At 38.5% G+C, this 17459-nt stretch overlaps 1 protein-coding gene across 8 annotated transcripts in view; it reads left to right on the forward strand.

Annotated features, from left to right (window-relative positions):
* LAMA2 (laminin subunit alpha 2) overlaps nt 1-17459 on the forward strand; it is a 634006-nt gene that overhangs the window by 386421 nt on the left and 230126 nt on the right. For 5 of the 8 annotated variants that reach the window (XM_043592301.1, XM_043592303.1, XM_043592302.1 and 2 more), the window contains 4 exons: nt 623-709; nt 8712-8923; nt 15557-15663; nt 16422-16685. In XM_043592301.1, the coding sequence (XP_043448236.1) occupies nt 623-709; nt 8712-8923; nt 15557-15663; nt 16422-16685 (670 nt within the window). The remainder of the gene's footprint in view (nt 1-622; nt 710-8711; nt 8924-15556; nt 15664-16421; nt 16686-17459) is intronic. The other 3 variants (XM_043592306.1, XM_043592307.1, XM_043592308.1) reach the window with 1 other exon arrangement.

Below are 17459 nucleotides of genomic sequence, written 5' to 3' on the forward strand. Positions count from 1 at the left end.
CTTGGTTTTATTGTAAATTTCAGCAGAATATGCATGCTTTATCTCTTCTGAAAACTTTTTGGAGGATTTCATCTGTGTAAACAGCAGACCTATGGGCCCACATGGGCTGCAGCTCGCACACATGCATGCCCTCATGCACACACACACACACACACACACCCCCATGGAACCAATGCTGAAAGTAGAAAACCACCATTATTTCCAAGATCCCATACTGAGTTTTCCAAAATCTCTAACAGATTTTTCTGGGCTGCTTCAAATTCAGAAGGATTTGGCTAGAAAGCATACGATGCCGTGTCTTGCCGGGCCTGGGGTAACCCTAAAAGGCAACTGTGTGGTGTCACTTGTTACTGATGATCACAGACCCACAACAGTCAAAAGTCAGTTAATAACATGCCACAAGGCTACTGCTCTCCACTGGGCTACATCCACGTCTGCAGAAATAGTAATGTCATTTCATCCTCGACTGGCCAGACCCTCATCTCCATCTGTGAGACGAGAATGACCAGCTTATACCCTTTTGTCACAGCAGTTCTGGAGAAAGAGAAATGAAAATATGCTGCTAATGACATTGTGTATGTGCTTCTTCCTTGTCTCTTGTTTCCCAACAACATCCACATAGCTTTAGCCCGACGTGCCATTTAGACCGAAGTCTCGGATTGATCTGTGACGCATGCCCTGTCGGGTACACAGGACCACGCTGTGAGAGGTAAGCCTGTACCACACTGTCTTTCAACATGATTTCTACCTTGGGAGCTATAAAACCAGAGGCATTATCATCCTTTGTACTAGTTCAGAAAAGCCGCCACACTTGGTGAGGTGAAATCAAGTTTCTCCCTGCATGTGTCAAACCAATGCATTTTGTTTTTATAGTTTATTTATTCTCTAGAAATTGCTCTATAAATCTCCATTCACTCAGAGAATGTTTGATTAATGTTTTAATCTTAAAGGGTAAGCATTAACCTACAGTCTTCCTAAAAAGTATTGCTCAAGTGGAAAGTCATGCACTTTAAGATTTATCTTACTGTCTATGGTGGCACCATTTATTTTTCATAATTAGATTTTTGTTCTTAAAATGTGGCTTAAATGTGTGGTTCATAGTTCAGCAAGTGGCCTATAATTTACCTTAAATATATTTGAAAATAGAAATAAAATGTGATTTATTATTGTGATTTATATCCTCCTCTAAGTACTTCTAAGCAGTATTTTAATTCCTGGTGATTTTATCAGGTTGCTTTGCAGTGGAACCTATAGATAGCATTTTATGTAATTTGTGTGATTATTTTTCTCCCGAAACACTTGTGAAGGAAAGATTCTTCTGTATTTCAGTCTCATTATAAAAATGGTAGAAAATTCTCCCTTGACATCATTGACAAGTACTCCAACATCTCTCTGGTTTTAGCACTAAAAATAGTCCCCTTTGCTGCCGTCACTGGGGTGTGGGGACAGCAGAGGAAGTGACCTGCTTTCACCAAGGCAAACACCACAGAGGGCTATTTCCGCCTATCCTTTTCTGTCCTTTCGTCCCCCTATTTCAACCAGGCTGCATAAAGTTAATGAAGCAGGAGCCAATCACCCAGAGAGGATTTAGTCAACAGCTAGCAGTCTGAGGACAAAGTGCCCATGACAGTTCCCAGCAGCAACAAGTACTATTTGTGAGCATGGCAACATCTGTAAATTAGTAATGGAAGAATAGAACTGAAATAAGGATGATTTATTTGCAACTGAGAAACTGGAGACCTTTGTGTTAAGAAAAAAAAAAAAGAGGGTGCATGTATATTACTTACTATGGTAGCAGAACGTATCATGGCCAAGACAGATTTACATCAAATGCCTAACCCCCTCTTGGGTCACTAGAGGCAACCTTTTTTTTTTTAGCAACTGGAAAATGACAGCTACTCTTTCATAAAATGCCATTAAATCCCACTTATCTAGGTGACCATAGTCTCTGATGTATTTGTATTACTTCGCTTCATGCTCTGTGTTTTCCATACATAGCAGACGATAATTTTTGAATCACCTACAATTTGAAATTCTACATTTTATTTAACAAACGTCAGTTCAGCAACTGCCATGTGCCAGACACGGGACTAGACATAGGATCTAAACACATGCATTATACCACCCTCACCTTCAAGCAGCTCACATATTTCATGTGGATAAGAATGGTTGTATTCTGGAGACAGTTCTAATCTGAATCATAAAAACTACCAAGGAAGGAAATACCTCACAGTAAGCATGATTTTCTGGTTAAAAAGAAAATGGAAATGGGCATACATAGCTTATCAAATGGCATATCTTATCTCCAAGTTTTTCAGCCAAAATAATGTTAAATTGTTATTATACAGAAGATGGAATATTATATTTTTCTAGCCAGAGTTTGGGTTAGGGTTTTTCAGGAATATTTAGGGTTTCTCATTTCTCTGTATTTATATGAGCTCCAAAATATTAGGAGAAACATTTTTGGGGATGTTCAGGCTGAAGTAGAAGGAGGGGAGAATAAGGGTCAGAGTAAAAAGGAGATACTGGTTGCATTGAAAATCTTGTAATCAAACCCATTCTGTAACTGATTGGTGTAATCAGTTTGTGCACATCATCTACATAAAATCAGCATTGGAGAACTGGAGCAGTGTTTCCCTAACCGTAGATGTTTTTGGAATAGAGTTCTGTGATCACACAAGTAAAAGTGCCTATTAGCATGTTGAAAGTTCTGACATGTCCTGGATGGAAGAAATCTGTTTAATGTGTTTAAACCTTTTCTTTTCCTTTCTTGAAGTGTATCTGATGAACATCTTTACATTAGTTTCACGTATACAACATAGTGATTCAACAAGTCTATATATTATGCTCTAACTCAGCATTTTCTAATGTTGTGTGCCCATAAATTCCTGATTTTTTAAATCTATAGTAAGAATGTATCTCAGGTGGACAGGAATTATAATTTTATATTCTTTATCTCAATTTAATTTCTATTTTGAGACCAAATTTCCATATGTGGGAGCTGTGAGAGCTTGGAAACATAATCTCAGTCACATAAACTTTAAATGTTCTCACTGTTATATACCAATTATTTCTCAATTGTAAAAATTTGTGTTTTTTTCTCTTCTCCCCGTCTCCCAGGCTTGAACCAAAGTTCTAACAAGTTTACTTAGTACCAAGAAGCTTGAATGCTTGAGTGAATGAGTGTGGGTGTGGCTTCTGTGTGGGTGTCACTGTTTGGCTATGAGTTTGTGTGTGTGTGTGTGTATGTGTGTGTGTGTGTGTGTGTGTCTGTGTGTGTGCATGTGTTTGGTTATGAGTTATGTGTGTCTCTGTGTGTGTATCTCTGTGTGTGTTGGCTATGAGTATGTGTGTGTGTGTTTGGGGCAAAGGACAGATGGTGAGCCAATCAGTCCTGAGTAGTTCACCAAAGCATATTTCTTCTGACTTCTTCCTTTTTCCTGTCCTCCTGACCACCCTTCCCTTCAGACCTAATCACTGGGCACCACTGTACCACTTGTGGGGGTACAGGACTCACTCTGCTGCTTTCACTCCACCCTAGGACCCACCAACTCTATTCTCATCCTTTCTCCTCCATCTGCCTTTCCCACTTCATGCCATTTTCTGTTGGGGGATGAACTACAGCAGGAAGGGCCACATTCATAGAAATGGTGATTTTTAGAGCCCAAAGTCCAGAAGATTCCTGTGTGTCTGCTTTGGTCCTTGTCAGACCCCTTCACTCAGTCATGTAGCACAATGGTCTTGCTGCTAGAATTGAGGGAATGAAAACAATCATGAACAAGAGGACGGCAAAACAAGATGTGACAAAATATTGACTAGTCTATTTTTTTGAGTTGACACACAATGTTACATTAGTTTCAGGTGTACAACACAGTGATTCAACAACTCTATACATTATGCTATGCTCACGCCAGTGTGCCTACCATCTGTCACCATACAACACTATGGCGGTACCATTGGCTATATTCCCTACGCTGTACATTTCGTCCTCATGACTTATTCCGTAACCGCAAGTCTGTATCTCTCACTCCCCTTCACTATTTTATCTGTCTCCCCACCCACCTCCCCGGTGGAAACCATCAGTGTGTCCTCCGTATTTATAGGTCTGATTCTGCCTTTGCAAGTTTTTATTCACTTAAAATATCGACTGATATTCTATAACATGTAGAACACTGGTTACACTTTTCAGAAACTTGCTTGGAGTCACAGCACCTGTACTTTCAAGTATTAGTTCTTTCCTCTAGAGAATGTTTTAAACAAAAGAAAAACAAAAGTGAGGTTAAGGGAATGAGGTATTCACCATGGCACCTTGCTAAGATTCTGGATATCTATCATCTGGTCATGGGGAGGAAAAAAATAGAAAAAATAAGAGAAAGTATCTATAAGGGCAAAAAGGGATGAATGTTGGAGCATCAAGAGGAATTTAAAAGAACATGGAGAAAAAGTGAGCTAAATGCTGATGACACCTTCTCTCCTAGGCACCAAGCTACTTTCAGAATAAGTTTGTAGCCTCAGCAACATATCCTACTTAATGGAAAGACACTTAAAAAGACTGTGGCAAGTTGGCCCAGTGGGATACATAGAACCACATGAAAGTTAATGAACTATGTGGACCCTTTTAACCCTGTCCCCTCCCTAGCTGCCCAGATTTTAACAACTCCTTCACAAGTGAGGGGAGAGAGGTCAATGTCAAGACTAATTTCACAATGGCCACTGAGAATACAAAGGATATTACAACCTAATATCTTAAAATTTGGAAAATACACCTACAGTTTTATCCACATGATTCATATTCTAGGTCAGAAAAGTTTATTTTTGCTTTTAAAATTTCAATTCCCAAATCTTATTTAGATATTCTCTGCTTCATAAATTCCTCTGAATTGAGTCTAACTGCCCTATTACCACTATGCTGATGAGAATTTCTACTCATGCCTGAATCTCCTTGAACCCTTGAGGTTCAGATGGAGCGTGTGGAGGTACAGAAATTTAAAAAAGCAAGACAGTCATAGTTAACATGGTAACACCATTAGGAAAATTATGACTCCAAGGAAGGTTCCAAAGTCTGCTCCTATGTGGTTGGGCAATTTGTATACTGCACAAAAGTCCTCAGCGAAGGGGGAGATAGGGAGCTAGAGTCCAGGGTGCTCAGTACGTCTACTCTCTCTTCACTTTTCTGCACATGACAGAAAGAACCCTTTTTTTCTAATTTTCAGTAAGGAGCCATGTATGTTGGCAAACTCATTCAGTCCTTAGCTGATTCAATCACCTGGGAGGTATTAAGAATCCAGTGTTACTACACAAGCCCTGCCGTTTATACCCCAGCCACTCTCCCTCTGTGCCTTTGCCAACACTGTTCTCTCTGACCACAGGACTGCAGAGTCCTTCCACTCCTCCACCTGAGACTAACCCTGCTCAACTTTTAAAATTCAACTCTAGGGGCACCTGGGTGGCTCAGTCGATTAAGCGGCTGACTCTTTTTTTCTTTTTTCTTTTTTCCTGAAAGAGAAAGAGTATGAGTAGGGGAGGGGCAGAGAGAGGGAGAGACAGAATCTGAAGCAGGTTCCAGGCTCTGAGCTGTCAGCACAGAGTCTGACGTGGGGCTCAAACTCACGAACCATGAGATTGTGACCCAAGCCGAAGTCTGATGCTTAACTGACTGAGCCACCCAGGTGCCCCTTAAGCGACTGACTCTTGATTTCAGGTCAGGTTCCTGAGAATGAGCCCTGTATTGTGCAGAGCCTGCTTGGGATTGTCTCTCTCTCTCTCTCTCTCTCTCTCTCTCTCTCTCTCCCCCCTTTCCTTGCTCTCTCTCTCTCTCTCTCTCTCTTAAAATAAATAAACATTAAAAAAAATAATTCAACTTTATCACCCCAAAAGTGTCCTTGATGAATCCTAATCTGAGTTGGTTGCCCTTTTCTGTGTTTTCACAAGAACATTGGCTTCTCTCTAGTAGCTCTCTGCCACATTTTTAAGCTCATCTTTCTTCTCTACAGACTGCAGTGTAAAGGCTGTGCCGTGTTTATGTTCATGATGAAGTGCTCAGTAGGTGTTTGAGGGGGGGCAGGAGGGGAAAAGAGCAAGAGCCTTTCTATTTTGCTCAGAGAAATTGAAGCACTGTTTTCAGTATATAGATAATGGCAACAGAGGCCGCATATTTTAGGGAAAAGTTACTGTAAAAATGATGGAGCAGAGCAAGAGAACTCTTGCCAGTGTTGCTCTGGCTTCTCATTGTCATTTCACTCTTTCTGTCCTCTCTCTCCCTCTCCCATCTTGCTCTAATACTGTTCCTAAGTCATCAGTGGAGAGAACCATTTTACATAATTGCCTGTGGTATCTAGAATCTCATTACGTTAGAGAGTCTTTTTGTAAAATATTGCGATTGGATATGAAAAAAGTTAGCAGATGTGGAAAGAACAGTGACTTTGTATTGTCAGGATATCTAACTGTAGCAAGGAATCCAATAAACTGTGCTAAAAAATATCCTCATTTTGCCTTGCGTATGAAAATGAGACAATCTGAGATTTCAAATTACAGTTCGTTTGTGTAGAGTGAAAATCCGAGAGACTGGCAAGGTCTAAAGGGCTGTCATTCACACTAATTTTAATTAAGTGAATCCAACTTGATCGGACTATAAAACATTATTATTATTAACAAAAGTTATATAATTAGCAGTATAATATTCGCTGACCCTAGAATTACTTTTTAATCTCTATTGAAACATTTTTATGTCTCTAGAGCTACTACTATTCTACGTATGGAAACACACACATACATACACTGGTAATAGAACCTGGCATATGAATTATGTGTCATGTATATTCAATAAGCTTTCTTTAATGTCCTACAACAAAAAAATAAAGGCTGCTTCTTCAGTTATTCTACTTAATTGCAATTATTTTCTCATGAACTAAAGGTTCTCTTCATCGTGGGAAAATTTTGGACTTATTAATTGGTATCTATGTTAAGAAAAATTCCTAGATCTTGTTATATAATGCCATCTCTCCTGAGGGCAGTAAGTCATTTTGAGGAAAGTGAGCTGAAAATAATGGGTTTTCGTTGGCTGTGATAATGATCATTGTATATTGTTATTCTAGTGGAGCAAAGCCACTCTTTTAATGGTAAACAAAATGAGATGTGAGTATATGTGGATGTGATCATAAACTCTGAATATCAAGTAAGGCAAGGACAATTGGGTTAAAATTCAAAAGTACCTTCTTATTAGCTCTATGGAAAACCACTTCTGAAGGGATTGTGGGGAAATTTTATGTACTAAAATGTAGTTCAGATTTTACAATAGATAATTAATAAGCAATTACATTTGTGGGTGACGGAATTCTTCCAAGCAATATTAACACCATGACTTTCACAATTTATACCATATTTTGTGGATATAATTAAACCTAGCAATTTCATTTTAAAAAATTATGATAAGAGGTTAATTCTCTATAAAGCAAGATTATTATGGCACCTACACATGTTCTAGAAAATGTAAAGTGATTAATGACTTTGCCCCATAATTGCGATGTTATTAAAATATCCTCATATGATGTAATGGATTTAAATCATTTCTATTTTGAATGGTAGAGAGCATTTCTCTACCCAGTGACTTCTATGTCCGTGAGTAGATGAGCATAAAAGTAGTGGACTATTGAAATTATATTCCCCCACATTGTTTTTGTTCCCCTTCAATTTTGATCCTTGCTGTACAAGACAGATGACAGAGCTAGCCTGACTGTAAGCCTATAGATGCACTGTTTTGTTTCTCCTTTCACAAGTGTGGCTTAATATGAAGCATGAGCAAATGTAACTGAAAGAGAAGGCAGAGCAGAATAGAAATCGATGCCCCCTAAAAGCGTGTATCTGTGCATCTGTGACATTGAGTAGCATTTTGAAACAACATATGGATGAAGGGAATTTTGATAATATAATTTAAAAAATCTCCTCTGCTATGCCTCATAAATAAACAAACTTGTTTTTCCAATATATTGTAGAGTAGCATCTAGTCCTTAAGACAAGAGACCTACCGGTTGCTAATATGAGTTGTGGGCACAATTAAGCATCACCTTACGGCACGTACATAGGATGCCCGCATACCTGCTTCTCGCTAAAGGTTCTTCCGTGAAAATCTGCCTCTGTATGCATATGCAAATATATACAAACCCATTAGTAATGCAGTGATACCCACAGCCCCCACCTGAATAATAATGAGAATCTTTTGAGTCACAATTTTCTATTTAATAAATTCTGAATTCTCACTGCTGAATTTCCTTGTAAGCCTGTTTCCTCATAACAAGCTTTTGCTACAACAACAAAAAGTGTGAACCTTACATATTTGTACAGAAAACAACCAATTGGAGTAGATACATATGATGTGTTGCACTACAAAGGCTTTCCAACACGGACCTGGATTCCTCTAGAGTGCCAGCAGCAGATTTCTTATTATGCTTTGGTCTCGTCTTCAGTGCCAGTGACAAGATTTTTTTTTTCCTGGCTGAAATCTAATTACTAGTGGGGCTGGCAGGATTTCATCTTGTATCTACACTGCAGTTATAGAAAAACATTTTTTAATCACCTTGCATTTGAGAAAAGGAACACTTAAAAGGAAAACATATCATCCTGGGAGAGGGTAGTATGAAAAGTATATAAACATTGCTTCCGATGGGCTTTATGAGTTCCTCCCAAATACTCACTGATGAAATTTTACCCCTTAGGTGTGCAGAAGGCTATTTTGGACAACCTTCTGTACCTGGAGGATCATGTCAGCCATGCCAATGCAATGACAACCTTGACTTCTCCATCCCTGGCAGCTGTGACAGCTTGTCTGGCTCCTGTCTGATATGTAAGCCAGGTACAACAGGCCGGTACTGTGAGCTCTGTGCTGATGGATATTTTGGAGACGCAGTTGATGCAAAGAACTGTCAGCGTAAGTCCTGAACTATTGACGCCTCTGACAGAATTGATGCATTGCACCTCAAAGCAGCTGATGAGTTCTTGAGTGGGGATTGGAGGGTAGGAAATTATGTGCAATACATGTGTGATCGATGCACAGCCTATACACAGAGTCTGCATATTCTAAAATATTTCTTTGTACTAATAGAGTAAATCCTTTGAAAATAGCTGCATTGTCAGAGTGTTGTTTTTCAAAGGATGCACATATCTTTATTTACATGTGGAAGGAAGATTTTAAAATCAACTTGTGTCCATGGTAGGAGAGAAGAATTTAGAAAAACTAGGTAAGTCCCACTTATCCTTATTATTTGTTTCAATTGTAGTCATTTTCTTCAAATGAATTTTTGTCCATATTATTTCTTTAGTACCTGTCTGGAGGTGTTAATCTGTTATGCTTTCATATGTGAACTCTACATTCTTGCATTTCATAATAGGTGCCCATATTTCCACACACTGGCATTTTATAATTCTTGAATGATTGACCTTCACCGTGGGACTATTCACAGAATGATATTTCTGTGTTTCCTTTCACAAAATTAGCTCTTGTAGGGCTTCGTCTGTGTTCATTAGTGCACATCTCCTGTTTCTTCCACTTCCCTGGCCTCATTATTCAGTATTGCATAAAATCAAATAATGCTTTGTATTCGCAGTAGTGCAATATGCAAGGGAAACCTTGTGGTGCAGAGTCCAGTGGAATGTGAATCCGTGTCAGCACCCAAGTATTTTATGTGCCATCCTTGACTTCACCTGCCGCCATCATCTTTAGGTAGAGCCAGTTATGATGCCAACACTTCCCTCTGTCAAGTTCATTACGTAAGAAGGGGCCCTTCCAGTCACTCAGTTGGGACCTACGACCTGCAAAATTATAGAGACCGCTAGAAATGTAGTCTTTTCACTGTCTCTGCTGTAAACACCAAAGGCCTGGTGGGACACCCCACTTCAATAACCAACCTCATAGGGCTGGAAGATGCGTGCCAGATTTTTGTCATTTGCAAATCACAGTTGGTTAAACAAAAAACAAATCACTCTCTAGGACAATAAGCATCTGTTGATATCGCCTGTAAATTGGTATTTTTAAAAGTTTTTTTTTAAGTTTATTTATTTGTTTTAGAGAGAAAACACAAGCAGGGGAGGGGCAGAGAGAGAGGGAGACACAGAATCCGAAGCAGGCTCTAGGCTCTAGGCTCTGAGCTGTCAGCACAGAGCCCAACACGGGGCTCGAACTCACGAACCATGATATCAAGGCCTGAGGTAAAGTCAGACGCTCAACTGACTGAGCCATCCAGGTGCCCCAGTATTTTTTTTAAAGGCAAGATTTCCAACAGGCACAGAAGCACACTTTACCTGTATAAAATCATAAGGGACTTAAGAAGTTCTCTCATTCAAAGACATCATCTAAGATCAACACTTTCTGGCCATGTGACCCTGGACGAGACAGTTGACCTCACTGGGATTCAGTTTCCTCATTTACATAAAGGGTCATGATTTTCTGTGAGGTTTCAAGGATCCAGCCCAGAGAGAGTGTCCAGTGCGCCGCTTGGGCCTGGGATGCTCACAGAGAGGAGTGCCTTTGGTAGCAGTGTTCATAGTAGTTGTATCTGTGGGTCACTCATTTTAGAGCTGCGTTCATTGTTTAGTGACCTCCTTTTCCGTCTTCCATTAAGCCCCTCCATAAAGTTGAGGAGACATTGTTCCACTCATTTTATTGTGATAAATTGGGGATCTGTGGCATAAGAACACATAGGAGAATATGGTATAGAAACATTTTGAACCATTACGTTTTTATACCACTTGCTATGAAGCACATATAGAAAAGATTAGAGTTTTTAATGATCTTTAACATATAAAAATATAAGAAATATACTTATTTTGATAATTTTCTTACGTATATTAGTTTATCTGTGCATAGGTAGTAAACCTCAAGAAAAGAAAATTCATGGTAAACCATTATTTTAGTTGCCTCTAGATTTGCTCATGAAAAGTACACCACTACAAAGAAATGTATTTTGCTTTTGAAATTTATGTTATTGTTTGTGTCCTACATTTCATTTTAAAATGCCACTTAAAACTTTATATTGCCTTTGTGGGTTCTTTTTTTCAAGTTTTTATTTTAATTCCAGTTAGTGAATATATAGTGTAATACTAGTTTTGGGAGTAGAATTCATTACCTACATAAAACGCCCGGTGCTCATCACGAGTGTCCTCCTTGACACCCGTCTCCCATTTAACCCATCCCTCTGTTCACCTCCCTCCATCAACCCTCAGTTTGATCGCTATAGTTAAGAGTCTATTTTTATGGTTTTCCCCTCTCCTTTCCCTGCTACGTTCATCTGTTTTGTTTCTTAACTTCCACTTACGAGTGAAATCATGTATGTGTCTTCCTCTTACTGACTTGCTTTGCTTAGCATAATACATGTCATTGCAAACAACAAGATTTCGTTCTTTTTATGTCTGAGTAATATTCCACTGTATATACATACCACATCTTCTTTATCCATTCATCAGTTGATAGACATTTTGTCTCTTTCCATACTTTGGCTATTGTTGATGATGCCGCTATGGACATTGGGGTGCATGTGTCCCTTTGAATCATTATTTTTGTATATTCTGGATAAATAGCTAGTAGTGCAATTTCTAGATAATAGGGAAGTTCTATTTTTAACTTTTTGAGAGAGAGAGAGAGGTGAAGGGGAGGGGCAGAGGAAGAGGGGGAGAGAGAATCCTAAGCAGACCCCACGCTCAGCACAGAGCCCAATATGGGGCTCCATCTCACCACCATAATACCATGACCTGAGCCAAAATCAAGAGTTGGATACTCAACTGACTGAACCACCAGGCACCCCTATTTTTAACTTTTTGAGAAACCTTCATACCGTTTTCCAAAGTGGCTACATCAGTTTGCATTCCCACCAACATTGGTTTAAGAGAGTTCCTTCTTCACACCTTCACCAACTTTTTTCCTATGTTGTTAATTTTAGCCATTCAGATAGGTGTGAGGTGGTATCTTATCGTGGTTTTGACTTGTATTTCCCTGAGGATGAGTGATGTTGAACATCTTTTCATGTGTCTGTTACCCATCTTTATGTCTTCTTTGGAAAACTGTCTATTCATTCTCCCCATCTCTTCACTGGCTTATTTGTTTTTTGGGTGTTGAGTTTGTAAGTTCTTTATAGATTTTAGATAGTAACCTTTTCTCAGATATGTCATTTGCAAATATCTTCTCCGATTTCAAATATTTCCTTTTAGTTTTGTTGAATGTTTCCTTCACGCTGCAGAAGGTTTTTTTTTTCTTAATGAAATCCTAACAGTTTGAGTTTTCTTTAGTTTCCCTTGCTTCTAGAGATGTGTCTAAGAAGGAGTTGCTATGGCTGATGCCAAAGAGGTTGCTACCTATATTCTTCTCTAGGATTTTGATGGTTTTAGGTCTCACATTTATATCTTTCATCCATTTTAAATTTATTTCTGTGTGTGGTGTAAGAAAATGGTCCAATTCCATTCTTCTGCATGTTGCTGTCCAGTTTTCCCAACACCCTTTGTTGAAGAGATTTTGTTCCTTGGATATTCTTTTCTGCTTTGTCAAAGATTAGTTAACCATATAGTTGTGGATCCATTTGTGAATTTTCTATTCTGTTCCATTGACCTATGTGTCTGTTTTGTGCCCGTTCCATATTGTCTTGATGACTACAACTTTGTAATATAGCTTGAAGTCTGGAATCATGATGCCTCCAGATTTGCTCTTCTTTTTCAAGATTGCTTTGGTTATTCATAGTCTTTTGTGGTTCCATACAAATTTTAGAATTGTTTGCTCTAGCTCTCTGCAAAATGCTGTTGGTATTTTGATAGGGATTGCATTAAATGTGTAGATTGCTTTGGGTAGTAGAGATATCTTAACAATATTTGCTCTTCCATCCATGAGCATGGAACATTTTTCCATTTCTTTGTGTCTTCTTCAATTTCTTTCATAAGTGTCCTGTAGTTTTCTGAATACAGATCTTTTGCCTCTTTGGTTAGGTTTATTCCTAGGTATCCTATGGTTTTTGGTGCAATTGTAAATAGGATCGATTCCTTGATTTCTCTTCCTGAGGCTTCATTATTGGTGTACAGAAGATTTTTGTATGTTGATTTTGTATCCTGTCACTGCTTTCGTTATTTTTAAGATTACGTTAAGTTATGGTAAATTTAATCCTATATTCCTCATCCTGAGAAAAAAGGACTTATAAATTCTAAATTATTTGGGATTTAAAAAATTGAAGTATAATATAAATGAGACTCACATAAGGAAAGTGAAAGTATGTTGTAATAGGGATGTGAGGACAGATGGTAGCTGCACTTGTGATGAACATAATATAATGTATAATTGAATCACTACATTGTTCACCTGAAACTAATGTAACATTATATGTCAACTATACTCAATTAAAAAAACATTAATAAAAATTAATTAATTTTAAAAAGAAATTGAAAGCATATACAACAATTCTAGTGGCAAGTGAAGTAGACATTTACAAAAAGTATTTCTCTTAGTCTTTTCTCACACCCCTGCTATGGAGTATGCTTAGGCTATTGTCTGAGGAATTGGAGACTGCAGCTAAGGTCAATTCTTCAATGGCCACCAAACATGTATCCACTTAACAGACACAAAAGGTCAAATCCCTGGGAGAAAAATCATCCAGTTTTGGGGAAAGCAGTAGAACTAAGTAGAACCTTGATCCAGGGGAACAGGAAAATAGCATAGGCTGACGGAGGAGCTATTTACAATGTAGTTATAAGTTGTGCTCAAACAAAGTATCCAAAGACATGAGGTATTGGATAAAATTTACCAAAACCATCTATGAATGTTCTAAATTTTTCTGTCATCTCCTCCTCACATATTTATTCTGGTGTCAATGCAATTATATGTACCATTAAAGTACACCTGTAGGGTGCGTCATTAATTACGTTCTATTTGTGAAAAGTCCCTTTAATTGTTAGACTGATTTATTATGTTTCAGGATAGCATCAAACAGCTTCATCACGTAGAAATGATAAAAGATTACTTAAACCAAATATATTGGAAACAGTATACAAATTGTAAAACAAAGTGATTTTTAAAAATTATAATGCTATATTCCTAATATGCTTGAAACAGCATCTTCATTTTATATACTTTTTAATTGAAAATATTTGACATATGACATTGTGTAAATATAAGGTGCACAGCATCTTACTTTGATATACTTATATATTGCAATACGATGATCGTTGTAGAGATATTTATTCCCTTGCACAATATAGTACAATATTGTCTACATTTTTATACTGTAATAGAGCACTGTAGCTCATTTACCATTCACCATTTACTACTTGCAAGTGTGTACCCTAAACAAAAACAATTTTACCCCCCAATCCTCCATCCCCTAGTAACTACCATTTTACTGTCTGTTTTATTATGAGTTTAATTTTTTTAGATTCTGCATCTAGATGATATCATGCAGTAGTTAGCTTTCTTTATATGACATCTTCCATTTAGCGTAATGTGGACAAGGTCCATCCATATTGTTGCAAATGGTAGGATATTCTCCTTTCTCATGGCTGAATAATATTCCATTGTGTATATTACCATATCTTTTTTATCCATTCATCTTTGACAGACATTGAGATTTTTCCCTATCTTGGCTACTGAGAAAAATGCTGCAGTGAACATAAGAGTGTACATATCTCTTCAAAATACTGTTTTCATTTCCTTTAAGTATATACTCAGTAGTAGAATTGCTGGGTTATATGCTAGTTCTATTTTCAAATTGTTTGAGGGACCTCCACCTTGTTTTCCAAAGTGGTTGGATCAATTTACATTCCCACTAACAGTGTATAAGAGTCAGTCTTCAAGACATTCTTCAGCATATGTTGTTTCTTGTCTTCTTGATAATAGCCATTCTAACAGGTATAAGGTAATATCTCATTGTGGTTTTGATTTGCATTTCTTTGAGGATTAGTGATGTTTAACATCTTTTCACATGCCTGTTGGCCGTTTTGATATCCTTGTTGGAAAAAATGTCTACTTAACTCTTCTGTCTTACATACTTTTCTAATCTTAAAGGTGTGTGTCTAGGTACAATATATAATATTCACTCTCAAAATCAAAATAACAATGACTACATTAATGTTTTAATATCATCTGATGTGCCAGGCACTGTGATATAGCTTTACGTGAATCATCTCCACAGCTTGTAAAGTTGTAAGGATCAAAGGATATAATGCCTAATGGAACACCTAGCAAATCAGAAAACATTCTTTTTTTTTAAGTTTACTTATTTATTTTGAGAGAGACTGAGACAGCATGAATTGGGGAAGGACGGAGAGAGAGATGGATACAGAGAAACCCAAGCAGGATCTGTATCAGTGGTGCAGAGCCTGACGTGGAGCTTGAACTCATGAAACCACAAGATCATGACCTGAGCCAAAACCAAGAGTCGGACACTTAACCAACTGAGCCACCCAGTCACCATGAAAACATTGTGTTCTAAAACTCAGTTGCCAATGTTACCATCTGGGGGATATTATTATTTAACAAGCCTATTAAGACTGTTGGAAATGTTTTCCCAACCAAAGATGTCTTTTCTCTTTGCAGCTTGTCGCTGTAATGTCAACAGCTCCTTGTCCGAGAGTTGCCATGCTAGGACAGGACAGTGTGAATGCAAACCTAATGTGCAAGGACTGCGGTGTGATGAGTGTAAGGTAAGGAGTAGGAGCTGGCCATGAGTTACTTCCTCCTTGAAAATGTTCATTAGCTTTCAACGACATACATATGAGTATATTGAAAGAGGAGTTCAGGATTATACAATCCTACATGTACAATCACTGTGATCATTGGAGAGTTTTTCCAAGATAGAACAAAATTTGCTGTGCACTAGCATTTGGCCTTCAACCTATATTTCCTTGGCAGCAAATTTGTGTAATATTTACTGTAATTCAGATGTTTCTGAAACAAAGAAGCTATAAATTTAATCTCAATCTGCAGTGAGTAAAATACTCTTTGCTTTTATATTGTTGGCAGAATGAAATGTGTCACACCCTTTGTTTTTAGCAAACACTTTGTTCTAGTTCTATCGTTGACAAGTTAGTTACAGGGAGCATTCTACTTCAGAAAAGTTTTCAGTAGAGAAGCTAATCAACATAGTTTTATATACACCGTTTTTGTAAAATGAAACAAAATTCACAACATGTTGCTCTCTGTTCCTGAACATTTTGCCCTGCCTTCAGTATGGCAAACCCCTTGAGATTCCTCCACAAGAGTGATGGATTTGCACTACCTACTTCTTATAAAAATGTATTTTGGATTATAAAGACTTAAACCGAACGAGCATTTCTCAGATGGCAAACTGGCCTTTCTGTACTAAGTTTGGAAATACCTTCTGCCTCTATCTCTTGAATAATACCAAATGCTCTTTTGTTTCTTTGTTTTCTTTGTTTTCTTTTTCTGTTGGCTTTTAAAGCCCGATATGTGGTGGGATCCAGAGAAGCACTTCTGTGTGTCATGTGACTGCAGTCTCGTTGGTTCTGTGACACCACAGTGTGATATTACAGGAAGATGTGCATGTAAATCTGGCTTCGTAGGGAGACACTGCAACCTCAGCAGGCAGGTGCACCGACAGGAGGAGCAGTCACAGAGAGCGCACCGGGTGCTGGGGCCTCCTCAGAGGTGGGGTTTCAGCAGCTCCAGCGGGTGCCCTCGGGGAGCCTATCGGCCCCCAGCTCCGGTAATCCCAGAGGCGCTGCATGGCTCATGCCTCCGCATGCTGTGTTCCGTGTGCTGCCGCTGACCTTTCCCGATGGCATTTTTACCAAATAACGGTTGCTCGGTGTGCACAATTGCAAATGTAAACACTAGACCATTCCTGCTTAAAGCTTTGCCTTTTGAAAGTAGCTGTCCGTGTATTTTTTTTAAATTTTTTTAAAATAATTTTTTTAACGTTTATTCACTTTCTGAGAGCCAGAGACAGAGTACAAGCAGGGGAGGGGCAGAGAGAGAGGGAGACACAGAATCCGAGATGTGCTCCAGGTTCTGAGCTGTCAGCATGGAACCCGACGCAGGGTTCGAACTCACGAACCCCTGAGATCATGACCTGAGCTGAGGTTGGGCGCTTAACCAACTGAGCCCCCCAGGTGTCCCCTGTCTATGTATTTTTAAAAGTATGTTCAAGTTCATAGGTTCATAAAAGTTTCAGTTTCCCATGGATATGTAGAAGTTTATTTGTAGAAAGCTGTGATCTTACAGGTGGAAGGAATTTCAGACCTCCGAACAGGCTCACTTCTGTGAATGAACAAATCTAGCAAAGAAAGTGGCTTTCCCAAGAAAATCCAGCCCATTGATCTGACGTGTTGTTCACATTTCATCATAATGGATGGCTTTGTTACTTTGCCACATCATAAGCTTGCCCATATATACCACAAGTCACACACTCTCACACTGCATGTATACCACATACACTAAGTAAGGAAGCATGTTTTCTACTACAGAAGTTTAGTCCCCC

This window comes from Prionailurus bengalensis, chromosome B2 (genome assembly GCF_016509475.1).
Source record: "Prionailurus bengalensis isolate Pbe53 chromosome B2, Fcat_Pben_1.1_paternal_pri, whole genome shotgun sequence".
In the NCBI taxonomy this organism is placed as follows: domain Eukaryota; kingdom Metazoa; phylum Chordata; class Mammalia; order Carnivora; family Felidae; genus Prionailurus; species Prionailurus bengalensis.